This window comes from Schistocerca americana, chromosome 3 (genome assembly GCF_021461395.2).
Source record: "Schistocerca americana isolate TAMUIC-IGC-003095 chromosome 3, iqSchAmer2.1, whole genome shotgun sequence".
Classification (NCBI taxonomy): domain Eukaryota; kingdom Metazoa; phylum Arthropoda; class Insecta; order Orthoptera; family Acrididae; genus Schistocerca; species Schistocerca americana.
The window spans coordinates 758386577-758406358 of record NC_060121.1 but is presented as its reverse complement, the minus strand read 5'-3'; the positions used below and the strand labels follow the sequence as shown (position 1 = coordinate 758406358).

Genomic DNA, 19782 nt, shown 5'->3' with positions numbered 1-19782 from the left:
GCCCAGGTCAGGGGTCACGATTGCGGTTTTCGTGCAATCCCTTCTCTCCAAACTGGAGTCCTTCCCTTTACCACTTCTACTCACTTACACCTCCATGGTGTACACCTTGGCCGAAGCTTCATCTGGACCTTTTGCATGGCCCTAAGGACTCTGTTAACCCTGTCGCTCTCTGCTGTCACTCCCTTTCGATCCTTGATGTGTTCCAGGGCTCTGAAGTTGTTTACACTGACGGCTTGATAGCTGATGGTAATGTTGGCTTCGCCTGTGTCCACAGAGACCATATTGAACAGCATTCCTTGCCTGCTGGCTGCAGTGTATTCACTACAGAGCTTGTGGCCATATCTCGTGCATATCAGTACATCCGTTCCTCTTCTGGTGAGTCGTTTCTTCTCTGTTCTGACTCACTGATCAGCTTACAAGGTATCGACCTGTGCTACCCTCGCCATCCTTTGGTAGCAAACATCCAGGAGTCCGTCTCTGCCCTGGAACGGTCCAGTCGCTCAGTGGTGTTTGTGTGGATCCCAGGACACATTGGAATCCCAGGCAATTAACTTGCCGACTGTCTGGTCAAACAGGCTACGCGGAAATTGCTCCTGGAGATATGGTAACTCTGAAACTGACCTGTGTTCTGTCTTATGCCGTAAGGTTTTTCAGCTTTGGGAGACAAAGTGGCATAACAGTATGCACAACAGACTGTGTGTCGTTAAGGAGACTGCGAATGTGAGGAAGTCTTCCCTGCGGGCTTCTTGCAGGGAATCAGTTGTCCTTTGTCGGTTCTGCATTGGCCATACATGGCTCACACATGGTTATCTCCTCTGTCGCGAGGGCCCACCTCAATGTCGCTGTGGCTCCCAAATGACAGTCGTCCACCTCTTGCTGGACTGCTCACTTTTAGCCACTTTTAGCCACTTTACTGTGGACTTGTAACTTTTGCAGCACCCTGCCTTCAGGGTTGGGCAACCTGCCTCACCAGCAGCTTTAGTTTTATTTTTTATTCATGAGGTTGGGTTTTATCATTTGATCTGAGTTTTAGCGCATGTCTTTTGTCCCTTGGTGTCCTCCACCCCAAGACTTTTAGGATGGAGGTTTTAATGTGTTGCAGAGTGGTTGGCTTCTCCTTTTTTGTTCTCATGGTCAGCCAGCCATGGTAATCTGCTTTCTTGTTTTTAATCTCTTCTTCCTGTTTCTTGTGCCTCTCTGTGGTTTTCTTGTCCTGTTTTGTCCATTGTAGTGTTTGTTGTCGTTCTGTCATTCTTCTGGTTCTTCCTTTCTCCTGTTATTGTGCCGTACGTCGTCTTTGTTTTCTTCTTTCCTTTTACTCGGAACAATGGACCAATGACCTTATAGTTTGGTCCCCTTCTCCCCCCCCCCCCCCCCCCCTGCCACACACACACCTTTTAAACAAGCCAACCAACCAGTCAGCATCAGTGGTCCTATAGAGGATACTTAATAGTATAATACATACTATATGTCATGGGAGTTGAGATGTGATTATAATTTTGCATGTTTTGTCTTGGATTGTCTAATAGTTGAATTTTATTTTTAAATCCTATAGATATTTTTCCCCATATGTTTATGGAGTTTTTCTATTATTTTTATATAGTTTTCAGCGCATCCTCATATTGGTATGAATGAGACTAAGTATGCTGTATCTGCCGACTACTATCTAGAGACAAAAAAAAAAGTTTTTAGTCATATTTTTCCAAATCTGGTTGACAAAATAATGCTCCAATAAACAAATCAAATTTGAAATTAATGCTTATTGTCCTTTTCTATTCCAAAGGAATTTACCACCACAGTTAGTACATCATAGACAACCAGTCACCAACAGATTTTTCTTGCAAATGCATGAATTATTGAAGACAGTACTCACACTTGTCAGTGAAATCATACCAATGATTTAGGCACTGCTTTTATTCATTTCATGCTGATGGCGTGTCATTTTGGAAAATTTAAGTGTATGAGCTTATAGTTGGTATGTTAGTAACCGGTGATTTCGTATTGTTGTTGAAAGACTAATTGACAGAAATCTGAATGACTGGAGAACTGGTCTCTGGTTCTAAGTTCTTGTGACAGTCTTGTCCTTCCAGTTTCCTAGCTTCATTTGCACTAATTATGGGACTGGAACTGAAAGTTTCATTGATTGTATTTCAATGTGTCCATTTTAATTGTTGCAGATTTAACTCCTGTCCTAGCAGATCTTCTGCAGTGAATTGCTCAGGACACGGTATTTGTATAGATGGAGTGTGTACATGTGATGCAAGCTATATGGGTGAGGCATGCCACATAGAAGTTTGCCCAGGAAATTGCGGGGACAATGGGGAGTGCAACATGGAGTCTCACCGTTGTGACTGTCACCGTGGCTTCAAGGGTAACAGACCATATTTAGTCCCATTAACTGAGTACAAACTTGAAAATTTATATTGTACTGCGTAAACTTTGGATGTGTGTGTATGTGTTTACTACTTCTTAAAATTAAGATGCACTATATGTCTTTTTTGTAACAGCAGAGGTGATAATTTTACTATCTGCTCAGATATAGTGCAAAATTAAAGTAACTGTGTTGATCCCTGGTTGTTCTCGTATCAGTAGACATACCAGCTGCTTGACACAGATACATTTGTAATTTTGTTTGGTTCCATAATTCTTGTTCACAAAGAGAGACATAGAAATTATTGTCACGAGGAGTGATCTGCTGTAACTTGATAAAGATAACTACAAATGGGGAATTGAAAATCACCACAGGGGCATCACCCCAAACAAGATAGAGATTTCTCTCTCTCTCTCTCTCTCTCTCTCTCTCTCTCTCTCTCTCTCTCTCTCTCTCTCTCTCTCTCTCTCTCTCACACACACACACACACACACACACACACACACACACACACACACACACGCACGTTCTAATCATCTTCAGCTATTGTACTTTTACCCATCTGATACTTATTCCAGCCACAGACCAACTATACAGGGATGCCTCAGCAGTTTTCACACTGTCACTCTTTCTGGCAGGGGAGTTCCTTCCTTCCTTCCTTCCTTCCACTTTCCAGAGCCTCTTATGTAGTGCTTTTAGCAGTACACCAATTTTCAATGCTCTTTGTAGTACCACATTTCAGATGGTCCAAGTTTCTTCTATGTTAGTCCACATTCATTGTCTTGCAATTTATTAATTTAGAGTTTCAGTAGGTCTTCCATGCAAATTTTTGGTAGCACGTAAACTCTTCTATCTGAAGAACATATGCTTTCATTGTGTTATCAGCTCACGAAGTGTGCCTTTTTTTTCATCTTGTGTAGTTTAGTTTTCACTTCTTCTCTTGTTCTTTCACCACTATTTATGTTGCAATCCTAGTTCTACTTTCTGTTTCTCATAATAACTTTTGTCTATATTAATTTTACTTGTAAAGTAAATCCTGTGGTATTTAACCTATTTGGTGTTGCTTCTGCTGAGGTCACGAACTGGAGCAGAGTGCTTCCATGCTTGACTCTATATTAACTTCAGTATGAGGGCACTGCTGTGCTGAGAAAGAGGGCATGTCTTCTTCAGTCTCTCCCATTCATTATTGTGGATTGCAGCAGGACTATGCTAATGCCTGTGGTATCAGTGTGCATTGCTGACTTTGGTGTGGCGCCACAATCTTTGGCTGATACCATAATATCCACATTTCATAAAAATGGTTAATCACTGCTAAATTGTGGAGTGTTGCCCAGTATCATAAATCTGAAACCATACTGTGACGATCTTATGTTACAGAACATTTGTGACATTCTTCAGCATACACATTGTGTGTCATTTCGTCACCTAGTCATGATATGTCACGTAGTACTGAAGGTCAGAGGATGAATATGTCAGAAGATGCTGTGCATGAAGTCCATATCCCTTTAAAGATTGGCAGTGGTTGTTTTGAGGTACTGGCAAATGTTTAGATTATGGGGCCATAGAATCTTCATAAAAAAATTGTGATGTGTGCTGTTACGTGTCATCATTTGTGATGTTCTGCTTCTCTGTAATGGTTGCAGGGTTGCAAATATTGTCTGTTCGGTAGGGAACTAAACGCTGTACACCTTCATGCACACCCTATATGTGAGAGAAACCTGAAAATTTCTTTGTCTAGCAGTGGATGACATTCTGATTCACAACAAATCTTTTTTAAGGTAATTGTGTTTTTGGTTGGTGCACTTTAAATAAAGTTTTCTTCCATTGGACTGATTCCACCCTTGACGTGCAGGTTCTAGATCACCTGCAAAATACACATCTATAGCTGTTGTAACGTCATAATTGTACACACAAGATTTCCCAGTCAGAATTTTTGTAAATGTGGGAATAAATGGATGGCAAAACATGCCAAATGTGGTGAATAGAGGGGATTTTCCCACAATTGTAATTCAATATCCTTCAGTTTATTGATGGCCAAAGTACTTTTAATTATATTGATGAAAGATCATGTTTTTCTCCTTTCATATCCCAGGCATCTTCTCAATTACTTACTCATCTAGTTGTGGATCCAGTAGACTTGAATAGTATGCACTGTTATTGTTTTACCCTTAAGAAGGTAACCTTCTACCATAGTAGAAAACACAATTCCTCTGTCATGCAATATCGACTTCCTTATTGCTGAGCAAGGCTGCGTACACCAACCACTGTGATTGCTGTTTTATTTATGATTTGGTGTTGGAACTGTGCCTCCTTCACTCTAACATATCAATACACAAAACCAGTTGAATTCTTTTTCAAATGCTCCAATTATTGCCAAGAGATTTGTTTCGCAGCTGACATTTTATTATTATTATTATTATTATTATTATTATTATTATTATTATATGAGAAAAAAGATATACAGATGTGAGTTAGTAACACCTACCCACCACTTTTTACAGTTCACAATAATAGAAATTCTTCTACAGAATAGGAGGAGTTATCAAGGAGAAACTTTCTCATCTTGTTTTCAAATTTTACTTTGCTGTTTATCAGACGTTTTATATCATTGGGTAAGTGATCATAAACTTTAGTTGCAGCATTGTGTAGTCCGTTATGCGCTAAAGACAATCTCAATGTGAAGTAATGAATGTCATTTTTCCCTCTGGTATTTATATCATTGTCTCTTTTGAACTATAGCAGTTTATTAACAGAAAACTATGTGAGGGAATAAATACTATGAAGCAGTAGTCACAATGTCCAACTCCGTAAACAGATGTCTACAAGATGATCATGGATGAGCACCACATATTATTCTTACAGCATGTTTTTGGGCAACCAAGACTTTTATTTATGTATTTGTTTTTTTTAAGAGGCATTACCTGAGAACATAATTCCATATGACATATTTGAATGAAAAAAGGTAAAATATATCAGCTGATTGCTTTATCTCTTCCCAAAATTTTCAATGATTCTAAGAGCAAATGTGGCAGAACTAAGTTGTTTTTGCAGCTCCAAAATGTGCTTTTTCCAATCTAAATTCTCATCTATACGGACATCTAAGAATTTTGAAGTTTTCAACCTATCCATTATTTCCACACCATGGGTTACACTTATCGTTGGTGTAGTGCCTGTGCAGAACTGAATATGATGTGTCTTTTTAAAATTGAGGGTGGGACCATTCACAGAAAACCAGACAATGATACTTAAGAACTGTGTTTACCATTTCTTCTGTTTATCTGTGTATGCGTGGATTGATTATAGTAGTCATATGCAAAAAGAACTAATTCTGTTTGTTGTATATTAGGCGGAAGATCATTTACATATATGAGGAACAATAGTGGACCTAAGATTGGGCTTTGGGGAACCCCATATGTGATTTCTCGCCAGACAGAATTAAGTCCCCTCACACACACTGTAGCAGTACTCCAAAAGACAATGGACAAGAGTAATGTAGGCAGTATCTTTAGTAGATCTGTTGCATCTTCCAACTGTTCTGCCAGTAAAATGACATCTTGGTCCGTCCCTGGCTATATTGATTGAATTACTAAGTACAACCTTTAACTGTCAATCTTAAAATATCATATTGTATGCATCCTTTATGATTCTGTTTGTGGTTTTAATTGTGGGGTGTTCATCACAAGGATCATCTCAAAGAGGAGTGTGGCCTCATTAAAACTAGATGTACATTACTGCAATACATGTAACAACATAACAAAATTTAATTGATATAAATGCTGTTCATTCTCCAGCCCTTAAAATTTTTGCCTTGCATTTGTATGAGAGTGTGTATTGTAGTTGATCATGATTAAAGTAATTCATTGGCCCTTTAAAAGTGATTTGTGTAAACAGTCTCTGTAACTAGATCTGTACTTAGGTGTATATGTCCCAGGACAATGGGAAATCTGTGAAAAACCCAGGAATTTTCTCGTCTGGGAGAAATCAAAGAAAGACCTGGGAATTTTTCCTGATTTTAATTTTCAGTTAAATTTTTGTAATGTTGATTGATTAGAATAGATAACTCTAACAAAGAATTTTAATTTAGCCCAATACTGAAGAATAATACTGCAGCAGTAAAACACAAACAAGAGAATAAAAATAAAACTTTAGTTGCAAAGAAAATGTACAATTTAAAACAACAGAACACAGTGCACACACAAGCATTTGCCAGCAGCAAAATGTGTCAAAGATTATGCAATACTTCGTAACAGTAATCTGCTTTCAATATGTCCTTCTTGTGGGCCTCGTTTTCATGAGTGTGTTGTCACATTGTTTCACATTTGTAGCATGTCGCAGGAAAATATTGCGAATGATGGTTCGAGAAGCGTTACTTTCAAAGTAAATTTCCTTTTATGCAAGATGAATTATCTCTTAAATCATGGAGTATTAGCTTCATTCAAAACTTAACACTGAGAACCAGCCAGATAGAAAAATTTCAGTCAAAGAAGACAAGCCATTTATTGCCATTATTTAATATTTCACTAGCACATTTGTGTTTGGTATATCTTAAAGGGTAACAATTGCTAAAAGAGACCAAGTTTCAAGGCTAGATTTTCATATTTATTTTACTTCATATATTCAGCCATGTAACCCTCAAAATGTTCAGTATACAGCAGATAATTTATGCTTGTGCTTGTGATAAATATTCAGCTGCTGCAATTTAAGCTATGTTCTTAAGGTCCTGTCTAACCACACCCTCAGAAAAAACTGCAGAAAAGTATTAATGGCCAATATTATATGTGAAAACTTGGCTTTCCTGTAGCTATGCTGTATGTATATATTAATGTAAGCCATTAACTATTCCTGTTTGTTGTGTGTTTGAACTACCTAATAGTGACGTTGCTATTGGCTGACTATCTCGTATGTCCTATGCTCTGAATGTCTGCTGTCATTGGTTGGTGAGATCTTGTGACGAGCTGTGAATGGGTGACAAAAGCACATCAGAATCGCAATTTCAGAGAATCAGAAGTTTCTGTGCTGTATTTGGTGGAATTCCTGTTTACACTTTCATAATGCGAAAATATGCACTGTAAATGTTGCCACACATCAAACATCATTTCAAAACACATTGTTTTTTTGCTGGATTTTGTTTCCTAAAGTTCTGGGAAGTTCTGTGTTAGTGTACGAAACCTTCACCATTCAAAGGAATGATAAGTTGTTCATCTGTGAGGGAAAGTGTATTTTCACTTAATACAGAAAACAATGTACTTGTACCAGGATATAGTGTATTTTCATCTAACAAAAAGTATATTTTTAACTGGGAAGTCTGGGAAAAATCCAGTAATTTTTTTATTCTTTATTTTTCTTGTCTGCGTGTGGACACTGTTCAGTATTTGCGAAAGTTTGTGATGTTCTTGCACTTAATCCATTCTACAATAAGGCAAAAATCAGTGTGGGACTAGGTGTTAAATATTGGTGTTTGATATTGATTCCATCAGACAATGACTAGCTCGTGGGTAGTGTTATATGCAAGTCAGAGTTTAACACTCCATCATGAACTACTGCTTACAGCATGTGTCCTGTATATTTGTAAGACCATAACAGATCAAAAAAGTAGCTATGTGTGTTTAAAGCCTCATGAATCAGCATTACACCACTGTGTTGCAATTACTCCATTTACAAGGTTTGGTGTTGTATTATAAAAATCTTCAACTTCAACTGTTAGCTCCAGTGTGACAAAACTTCATGTTTGTACACAACTCTATTGCAGTTTCAAGAGTCTTCAGATTCACTATTTTAGACTGACATTGCAGAGTAACCTGCTTTGACTTAATGTGTTTGGCACTGCACAACACTCCTCAACATCTCTCACCGTATTTGTGCGATTGATCACCTTTTTGTAGGCTATAAAATGGGTAGGTGGAAGGGGAAAGGATTGTTGTAGATAGTGCATGCTGGAGATGTGCAAAACTTTTCAGTTTTTGTACCAACATGGTGTGTAGCTTCCTGCTAAGATGTATTATGTTTTCTTAAAGTTTATGATTGGCTTCTAGTAGGTTTTACATTGAGTGTGGTCACACATTCAAGATCTGAAAGGTAGAAGAGTTGAAATAGAGATGGGAGCTTTTGGGTGTGACTGTTGGCAGATGCAGTGTATTTGTTAAAGTGGAATTGAGTGATGGTTAAGGGTTAGAAATGGATTGCAGCCAGAATCACAACTTTCTAAGTGAGGCATTCATGAGCAGTGCCAAAGAATTTAAGTAGGGCTGAAGGAAAAATGTGTTGGACTGTAGTTTGCCCCTATAGTGAGGGTGCACTGGGGTATAGGGTTAAGGGACATGAGATTGTTGGTAATGAAAAAATGTGTGTGTGTGTGTGTGTGTGTGTGTGTGTGTGTGTGTGTGTGTGTGTGTATGAATAAATCAAAATAGTAGGCAAGGAAGGAAACATGATCTTCAAACAAAGTAAAAAGGCTGGCGAACAGAACAAGGTAATCATGAAATGAAAGATCATTAGGTAACAATGAACTGTTGCTCAAATAGGATTAAAGGTTAAGGGCAAATTTGCTTCAACAGTAAAATAATGTTGTTACAAAGATTTTTTGATCACTAGACACAGTTATGATGCATCATTAAGGCATCACTTACAAAGAAACAGATGGCAGGCAAAAAAATGGTTTATAAACACATAGGCAAAATAGAAAGAATAATAGCCAGAAGGGCAGTTACTGTCATAAAACAGAAAATTTAATCATGAAAATTTTTAATATTACCAAAAGAAAGAAAGGATGGCTTGAATTACCTTCAGGAGGTGAAACACTAATTACTGCTGATATGAACTCGGTTAATACTGAATATAGTTGACCTTTCGAAAGTGATGCAAAAAGTCATCAGCCAAATATTTGGCAATAATTGCAGTGATGACTTGATAAAACAGGTTAATTATGGAGACAACAATAACCTCATGAAAATGTGTGAAAATTGTAACAGCTATTTCACAAATATTAGTTAGAGTTCCACACTTTAATTTATATATAGAGTGGTAAGATTTTCCTTGATTTTGAAACTAAATATTTTTCACTCCACCCATAGCTAAGGAAATTAACAAAAATATTTCGCAGAAGCCAATTCTCCTGTATGGGTTCTATGTATATTTGCTAAAATACATTAGTCATTCAACAATGTAGGAAAAGACAGATTGCTACTTACCATAAAGAGGACACATCAAGTTGCAGACAGGCACAATCAAAAGACACTTACATAAAGCTTTCTGCCACGGCCTTCATCAGTAGAAGACAGACACACGCTCCCTTCACACCAACAAGCAAGCCCACCTGTTGCACACGCAACTGTTAACTCTAGCATCTCGAGCGGCATTGCGGCCGTAGATGCTGGAGTTGGCGGTCTTATGTGTGTGAATGGTGTGTGCCTCTTTTTACTGATGAAGGCTGTGGGTGAAAGCTTTATGTAAGTCTCTTAATTGTGCCTGCCTGCAACTTGATGAGTCTTCTTTATGGTAAGTAGCGATCTGTCTTTTCCTAAATTATCGATATTCCTACCTGGAGTTTCCATTGTTTGAGAGGTCGTAATTCAGTTGCTCCCCAAAATATTTGAGAATGAAAATTGGTCCTCTACACTAAAAGGCAATAAGCACTTGTATTATGCTTTTCTTATTGTCAGCCAAGTCAGAATAAGTGGAGTACATAGTGTTTAATTGTGTGTTGAAATTCTTTGAGTGTCACTATTTACGAAGTCCATATCAATTCAGTTTCTGAAAGTATGTTCTTGTTGCTGCAGACTTTTGTATCCATGTTAACGTAATTCAAGAAAAGGCTTTACTACAGGAACAGTCCTGGTCCGTACAAATGCTTCTGATTTTCTCCATTGTGTATTATTTCAGCAAGAGCTGCTTCAGTATGGTACAAAAGGAATGTGTAATGAGTGAGTGGTTTGTGTCCTCTCTGTAACAGGACACAATGACTCATTTTTGCTCACAGAATTGATGGGATGCAATCTTAAGTACAAATTGTCAGATAAGATGAATACAATTCTTCAGAGTAAGGCAAACTGTATTGACACATACTTAAACATGAAGTCATTGAAGGGAAAATTAGAGGAACGGTAGGACAAGGAAGAAGAAGAATTCAACTTTTGGATGACACGAAAGATGGAAAGAGATACAGCAGACTGAAGGAAGAAGCTGAAGGCAGGGAAAATTGTCATCAGAAATTCTCCGTACAAAGACACAGACCTGCCACTAGGCAGAATACTACATAATAATAATGTGTTAATCAAAGCCCTAAATGTAGTTCACCCAATTTTGTTTTTAGCAAAATCTTCTCAGTACTATTCAGATACCTTTACACTAGAATTTGAATGTATCCTGCTTTAAAATGAATATATAGTTGTACATAATAATCAATAACCTTTGCTGATATGTTTTCCAAACACGAACCAGTCATTATAGAATAACAACAACCTGGTTTAACTTTTAGCTAAGGATTAGAGCAGACACTCACATAATTAACATACTAAACTGGTCAGGTATCATCTTGTACAAATTTAACATGTTTATTATGAAGTTTACTATTTGTTGCTCACAAACGATATTCCCTTCTGATGATGATATGCACAAAAATACTTATCATACAAAAGTTTTTGAAACAATTTATTTCCTTTCATATTTCATAAAAGTAATCTGTTTCATGCTCGTACTTGTGCCTCAACTCTTAACTCTATAGGCTATAATCATTTACCTCTGATAAATGTAGTATTCCACCAGTATAAATAAGTCACTCAAATAACTTTTATGTTTAATCTAATTTAATTCTATTCATTTGAGTTCATTAGGTTCCATGGGACTACCGGTAAGTGAGCCAGAGTTACTTGGTCATTGAAAAGCTAACTACATAATTCACAGAGAAATGAAAAGAAAGCTTAGAACAGAAAAGAGACTAAAAATATGAGAGAAATAATTTTACACTAGTACAATAAATAATATGTTACAATATGAGGCTCTAAATTACACCACTGAACTGGAGTAAAAATAAAGGTGTTCCTAAAGGAAGCTTTTCAACTTATATTTGGAAATCTGGGCTAAGACTTTCCTTTAATATCAGTGGGTAGTAAGGTGCAAATTCCACCTGCAGAATAATGCACCCCTTTTTGTAAAACAGTTAAATAAGTGTTGGGCAGTGTTAATCATTGTTCCATATAGCACTCTTTTTGACTACAAAGTCCACATTATTAACTATTAATTCATGTGGAAGTATATGTGCAGCAAGTTACAATTACACACTTTGATGATGATTTGCACGTAGTTTGTGAACTGTCACTGTACACTGTACTGTAGTGATAATATTCTCTATGAATGGCATAATATTGCCCCATAATATGACAGCAGAGGGCGCAAGAAAGTAAAAGTACACAAAGTAAAGAAGTTATAGCTTTTCAGTGTCAGAGGCAGTGTACATCAATAAACTAAATGTGAGACTTCCAAGGAAGCTTTACTGATTTGTAAAGTTAAGACTTCCCTGAGTATTTTATGACCACGTGAAAATAAAATTTCGTTTCTAAAAGAGTTCCATTTAAAACTACATGCATTTTTATTTGTTCAGTTTAAATATCAATTTGTTTTCAGTAAGCCATGACGTAAAGTTATCCACTACCATATTTATTACATTGAAAGTCTTTCACAATGATGCATGCCATCTTCAAATAGTTCTTTTTAATCACCTCTCATGTTGAGAATGTTTCACAAAATAATTCATTACATACATAAAGTAAAAGTACTGTCAGTGCTCTAATCTTTTTTGTCTTGCTCTTTGGACATTCAGAACAAACATGCTACATTTGAACATAGTTTTAATTTGTTCTAGGTGATGACTGCAGTCAGTGGGAAGCAACAGGCTACTGGGAAGTAGTACAACCCAAAGATTTTGTCCCTGTGGGTTCTGCCTCGCATGGAGCAGTTGTTTGGAGAGATTCATTGTACATAATTGGTGGTGAATCATTTCATCGTGCTGAAATGATATACGTTTATGACTTCAATGGTGAGAATAATGTGTAATGTTAATAAAATATTTTTAAATGTTGATAGTTATGTAGAACTTCACAGGTGCATTGAACAAAAATGGTTCAGTTTTATATTCCATCAAACTACACAAGCTTACTGCAGTCACTCAGCTATTGTTACTGTGTTTTATTTTGTCACATAATAACTAGTTCCTAGCACACACTTGATAGTGTTAAATATTTTAAAATTTAACAGCACATCTCATCATTGGCAGATGCAGTGTGTACATAATTAGAAAATGATGAAGTACAGTAATTGGAAACAGTTTTAATGCAAAAGGCTAGATAATTTACATTATCATTTTTATTTTTTTGGCTTTTTTTCTATCTTTTTGTACCCACCTGTCCAGATGTGCCACTCTAACCAATATTATTTTGACTAATGATTAATTAATCTTTGCAGGCTGAATTTACTAACTGGACGTACCACTGTGCAAGTCAGAGTGACTCCCTCCTGTATGAACATTCATATTGGTTACTAAATTGGTCATGATTGTTAATGAAGGACTGACAGCTTCTGATTCAGTTTTGGTCCATAGATTATATCTTTATTGTCTGAGCCTAAAGTGAATTGAAAATTCCTGATTCTCTGAAACATCTCAATTCTTTCCCTACCACAGCATTGCTCACCTTCGCATTCAAGATCACATTAAGCTCAGTAACAGACATCAGTATCTTAGGCAGTCACCAGTCCTTTCATGTTTAACACAATTTCTCTTGAAGCCTCAGGTTTCACGGGACTTTGATTATATTCTCATGCTGACTGAGGTAATGTTCACATATTAGACCTAAATTTGAGTTCCAAAGTCAAAATTGCCTGTGTTTGTGTTGGAAGTTCATCGTAATATTTAATAAATCATATTTTGACTAGTTGTGTAACGTTCTTTGCTTCAGTTATTTTTGTTTATTCTTCTGAAGACTGCATATCTTATTGCTGATTTGAAAGTGAGCAAAAATTGAGTATTTCAGTAAATAAAAGGAGAAGTAGATTTTGTTCCTTCCATAATTACTTATCATTGAATGAATGAAAGTTATCAAAGGCCATTTCTATTCTTCCTTTTGTGAAATAGTGTTAAATACACAGAAACTTTATTACTGTATTTAAAAGTGCATGTGGACCAGTGATCAAAAATGGAATTATGCCTGCCTGTACATTAAATTGAACTGATATTTTTTTTCCTAAGTACATTTCATTTGTTGTTTCAAAATCTATCTTCAACCTTGTTACTAGCTGCAAGTGTGTGCTGTACTGGTGACAAGATGTAAACTGTACATGCAGTGAGGCAATGTTTTGTCCGACTAGCCAGCAGTCTTAAGAAATTTCTTTCAAGGCTACATTTTATCTAGTAAATGTGCATTTATGAAAAAGAAAAGGTTTCCAAATAATTAAATTTTTAAATAAAAGTAGACATACATCTGACTAATATTCCTTAATCTGTGTCTCCAATTTCATTCACTGTTGGGTGTTGAGCAATATTGCATATGGCTTTCTTTTCTTATTGATCCTTTTAGATGATAACTTTAAAGTTGCAAATGGGACTCCAACAGTATTTTTTTTTTTCTTTCCCTGTATCACTACATCTCTCTACATGGCTATGATACCGGTATAGTGATACACTTTTGTGTATTAAGTGAGTTAGGGTGCAGTTTTATGATAAAATAAGAGAAAGCTACTACCCATACTTTTGTATCTCCAGAGGCAGCAGTATTATTACACAAGAACTGTGAGATATACAATCACTCAAGAAGTCATTATAAAGCAAACACCACAAAAACAAGTACAGTTTAGACAGCTGTGGCACGCTTTGAAAAACTGTGAATTTTTTTCAGACTGCTGGTTGTCACAAAATTATGCAGTCCATGCCATTGCAGTGTCGTAGAATCACAGAAGATAAACATGAAAAATTAACCTAATTCTTCATATGATGATTGTAGTGAGATTTTACTAACAATTCTGTGATTACTTACTAGAAATGGTGTTGAATCGTAGAGTTTCAGACTTAAAAAACTTTGTAACACATGGAAACTATGCATAGTACACATTGTACGGAAAAAACATGCAGTTAGGTAGCAACATTATTAGGATGGCTAATTAACAACTTTAAAGTTGTGTTGCTTTTTTACTATACCCATTACACTACAAAAATTACTGTTAACATACTGAGAAAAGTTGCCAGAAAATCAAGAAATATGTATGTTAGGGATGAAATTAACAGCTCCAGCAATTAAATCAAATCAGTATGGAATCTTGTTAGAAGAGAGACAGGAAAAGAAACCACTGGGTTAGGTAGTGTTACTATTAAAGAGAATGAGACCATTTTAACCAACAATATACAAGTAGCTAACAACCATTTTTTAAGGGGGACCACACCCTGCCTATCTAACCCATGTTCATTGAGGCAAGTATTTGACCCCTTTCTGAAAAAACTATTTGATGCAGGACCTTAATATTTTTACTGTATATTTCATGATGCTAATAGTCAACTGTACTAAAATCTACTTTATCCATTTTATAGTTTTTAAGAAATACTTTTTCTAATTTTTTAACAAAAAATATTAAGTTTTTTGTGCGGATAGTATTTTTTTGTGAAAGGAATATTAATGAATGTAGTACCAGAGGTGGCTTTTTATGTTATGCAGAGTCTCTGAAAATTTCATTCATTTATCTATAATGGGGCATATGTACTGAAAATTTTAGTTTGTGGGAAATTGACTTTAAAGAAAACACTTTTGAAATTTGTTACTTACAGTTAATTAAAACATTCCTGCTGCATATGATGGCCCTTCTTTGGCCTCTAGCAGATATTCCAGCTTCTTTTTCACCTATCTGGATATTTGTCTTGCTTTCTTGACCATATTAGATGCAAACCTGTCTGCATCGGCTATCCTCATTTTATTGCAATGTTGCAGCCCAGTGATCATATTTTCACCAGGATTAATTCCCAGCTTTTTCAGTACCCAACACTTTCCAATATTTGTGCAATTGAATTTAATAACAGCATCATGAACTCCTAGTTTCATTGTATTCATGCCTACAAATACAGTTTTAGGAAGGTGCTTCCAAATTATGCTGTTGAAACATTCATTTGGGTTCTGTGTCTGCCCATGCATACATTTCCTTAGAAGGTTAGGATGAGCCAAGTCTCTGAAAATAGATTTAATTGCTGTAATATCAGCAGCAGGAAGAGAATGCTGGTGAGAATAAGATTCTCCAGTTGCCTGAGCCCTATTGTATTTGCACCACGAATTTTCTCCTGATGGACACAATCCATGACATGGCTTATCATCAGTAGAGGACTTATGGAAGAATATGGCCCAAACGTCTCTCTTCATTGCCTTCAGATTTTCTTTATTTCTCCTAATTGCCTGCCCATAGTATACCTGCACGTTTTCTATTTCTGTTTTAGTTAACCGAACCTGTCCGCTCAACAGTTTTCTGTCATCTAATTTTTTTTTGCTCATACCAACAGTTAGTTCTCTCAGCCTTGTTCCCAAACCTTTTTGAACATGGCCTCCACATTCTATTTTGCTAGTAATGGTGTCTCCATATGGCTTTGAGTTCACCACATTGTTGTACGCCTTACTGTCACCATCGCTGAAATATTTGGTGTACCATACGCCTCTTGTTTCTACGGAGTGATGAAATATTTGTTGTACTCCATGAACTTCCATACCACCACTTGTTCCTCTAAAATTAGCCACACAGCTGTGTTCTTTATGTTCATTGACTTTACAACATTTGCAATATTTAGACGTTATCTCCACATCTAACACTTCACCGGTGTCTACGCTTGTGGCAGTCACTACTCCATTCAGAGAAGCATGTCCTCATTTATGCCAACTTCCATCAAGTGCAACTGCAATATCCGAACATCCATCATTTTCTTCCACTGCTTCCCTAGCAGCCAGTTTCGTGCTTTCCTCACTGACCTCACATACCGCTTTCTCTAATATTGCAGTCGGTTTTTCAAATTTATTTGGTGGTTGATGTAAGTTCATCACTGAACAAATGTTCTCCCTGCAGCCATGCCCTTGCCAACGGATGGTAAGGCATAAACTAATCTAATATTGATTTCATAAGGGCCGCTTGCATCTGGTTTTGAAGAACTCTTAAATGAAATCACAGCTGAGCATTTAGTGCAAATTATGTTAGGTTATAAAGATATAACAGTTTTGATTATGCGAGTATTTAAGCATCCATTCGCTCCACTGTACATTTTAACTTCGTTGCAAAGTAGAAAATCCCGGTCTTCTGGTCCCCATAACTAACACTGACAAATACACCAGCACAGGTACTGCACGCCTGGTGGTACTCTGCCTTGTATTAGTAAATTGTTGGGAGGGGAGAGGGTAGGGGAAGATGACAGGAATGAGGAGAGGGAACTATGTTTTCAGCTTTGGGGAAGAAAAGGAACAAGAAACATAACATTTCATGTAATTTTTCATTGTTTAGTTGTCTTGTTCTCTATTCTGCGTGCTTCTACAAACATTCGCCATACTGTTTGAAGTAGAATACCACATAACTTTGGTGTTGCAGCCTGCAGTATTGACAAGATTCTGTTCCTTCTGGTATTATCTTTGTCACTGCTTGGATATGACTTTTGTTGTTTGGCTGCATGTGTCTCGTAACTTAGTCATCGTGACTTGCAAACAAGAATAACAGCAGCAGCAAGAAAATTGCAGCTATTTGCAAAGAAACAGCACTTCTATACAGTGAATGCATAAGTGAATAATCAGTAGCAGCAAGTGTTGCCACACAAACTTTGTCGATGGTAGGTGTCTGTCTGTTTTTCGTTGCTTCTTATGATGCAACATGTATGGCAACAGTATGTGCTTAGTCACAGACTAAGTTGGATGGGCCGAAGGCTTTTCATTGACAGTTACAAACAAAGGGAACATGAGTTGTGGCAGAACTGACATCCTACTATCAGTTGCCAGTTCCACTGTCCCCCCCCCCCCCCCCCCCCACCTCTCCCCTCCCCTCCAGTACATAACTGGAATTATGACTGATGGCTGTAGCGTTTAGGTTCGTTCTCTGCACCTGACTTCACATTGTCTGAAAGCCAGTGAGTGTTCAGTAGTGTTCTTAGCACTCTGCTGTGAACATCGTAGCCAGTGCAAGCATTTAACAGAATTGCAGCAAGTTATTTCTTGAATTTTTTATTGCTTATGTTGTGTGTTTTCATGGCTGATGATGGTGGTGGTAAGTGACAAATTCTGCAGAAGCGAATGAGAGACATAAATTGCGGGATACGTGCTTTCTTTAAGCACAAAGCCCCTCCATACACATATTGCGACTATTGCTTGGAACCAGCAGTGCTGCAATCCCCATTCGTGCCTCATCCTGCATGGAACACTATTATTTGTGAAGCGGACTTCAGGGGCAATGACTTTCCCAGTCTGTAAAGAGAGAAGGAGAGGGGAAAAAACATAGCTGTTGCTGAGGTGTAGTATAAGCATTTGCCCTAAATGGAATTATATTTTGTACGAAGTTAATTAAGTAACTTTTTGACTGATCTTAACATAATTAGTTTTGCCCTGGAACAACTACAATAATTTAAAGTTGCATGGTGTTCATAATTTGTTGATTGTCAGTATGTGATGTTCATTGAAACTGTTACCAATGGTACTGAGAACATTACTAAAGTACTCCAGGTTCTTGTTTAGAAGCTAGTGTTTGTGCAAACTGTACTGCAAACCATGATCTTATAAATTCTTGAACAAGAGGTTCAAATTTTCCAAATGAAACTGTTGTATTGAGCACATTGTGATAATGTCATCCAGGTAATTAAACAGTGGAATGTTTACGTTCGAATATCAACAATTTTGAAAAGGATAGATTGCTACTCACTGTAAAGATGACATGTTGTGTTGCAGACATGTACAACAAAAAGCCTGTTACACACTAAACTTTCAGCCAAAGCTTTCTTCAGAAAGGTATAAAACACACACACATTCGCCCAAGCAAGCAGATCTCACACACGCAGCTGCTATCTCTGGCTGCTCCGGCCAGAATGCAACTAAAACATGTTGAACAGGAGTAAAATCCGGAGTGGGGTGGGCAAGGGGAAAGGATTGCAGGGTACTGTTGGGGAAAGAGGAATCAATGCTGCCTGGTGCAACATACGGTGACCACAGGTGAGAGGACAAGGCTACCAGGCACAGCGTCGGGAGGTTGAGGGGGTGGGGGGAGAGTTGAAAAAGGGGAGAGGAAAGGAGAGGAGCAGAGAACGGAGGAAGACCGGTGAGTACACTGGCAGAGAGCAGCACACAATGAAGATGATGGGACGTGAATTGGGAGGAAATGATGGGATGGGGTGGGGAGGGGTTGGAAACAGTTGGGTGTGGGGAGAATATGTTACCATACTAATTTGCACATCTACCATAAATTGTTCATCATGTGCTGAAGAATAGCAAGGTGAACTGAAGAATAGCCAGGTGCTAACCACATCAAACCATCAAAGTGCAATCACTCACATTGTTAATGGACAAAAGGAGAATTAATAACCACGAGCTGTCTAAAGATATTCATTGATAGGTGTCCAGTAGATGTTGTAAAAATACTTGGTGTACACATGTTTCAGTAATAGCTCTTCTGACCATGGAGTAGAATAGGTGTCATCAAATGCTTACACAATAGTTATCACATGGAAATTATTGCACCGACTTTCAGTTACTCTTGTCAACATCATAGTCTGTTGCAACCAGAACCAGTTTATTCTTAACGGCATCTCTCAATCCAATGAGGAGCAGACAGGCACGACAAAATTTTGTCACTGACTTTGGTTTCATTGTGGTGTGCACATTCTGATTCAAAGAGGGGTTTGTTTGACACTAGTTGTCTAACACTTAAAAGGCCTGCTCCAGCTTGTAATTGGAATTGTGGTATCGGAACTTCATATGAGTAAACTTTGCTACTACAAAACAATAAAAATAACAAAAGAATAAGGCCATAAACTGTGAATTGATCCAGTCTGTGTAGTAGACAATGAAAATGGCATAATATTAATTGTGATAATTTCAAAATGCAATACTGAACCACAGTATTAGAATATTTGTGGGAGGTTACTCTTCCTCTGATTTTCTGCGTCAATTTGCTTTAAATTTGTTGTGCTTTGAACGACATCTATTCAGAAGCAACAGCACACAAAGAAACTTAAGTGACACTAAAAAACGTGAGAAGGCAGCACAGACTTCCGGATATATGATAAACGTTTTTTGTTACATCAATGGAATGAAATAATCATATGACATTATTTGGGAGACTCCATTTGGGGTTTTCGGCTGCCGGGTGCAAGTCCTTTTATTTGACACCACTTGGTGACTTGCATGTCAGTGACTAAGACACTTGTACTGTCC

General features: G+C 37.3%; 1 protein-coding gene across 1 annotated transcript in view; it reads left to right on the top strand.

Moving 5' to 3' along the window:
• The window catches only part of LOC124606897 (attractin), a 289667-nt gene that overhangs the window by 35446 nt on the left and 234439 nt on the right, over positions 1 to 19782 (top strand). Inside the window, exons 4-5 of the mRNA XM_047138997.1 lie at positions 2178 to 2371; positions 12228 to 12401. Coding sequence (XP_046994953.1) covers positions 2178 to 2371; positions 12228 to 12401 — 368 coding nt within the window. The remainder of the gene's footprint in view (positions 1 to 2177; positions 2372 to 12227; positions 12402 to 19782) is intronic.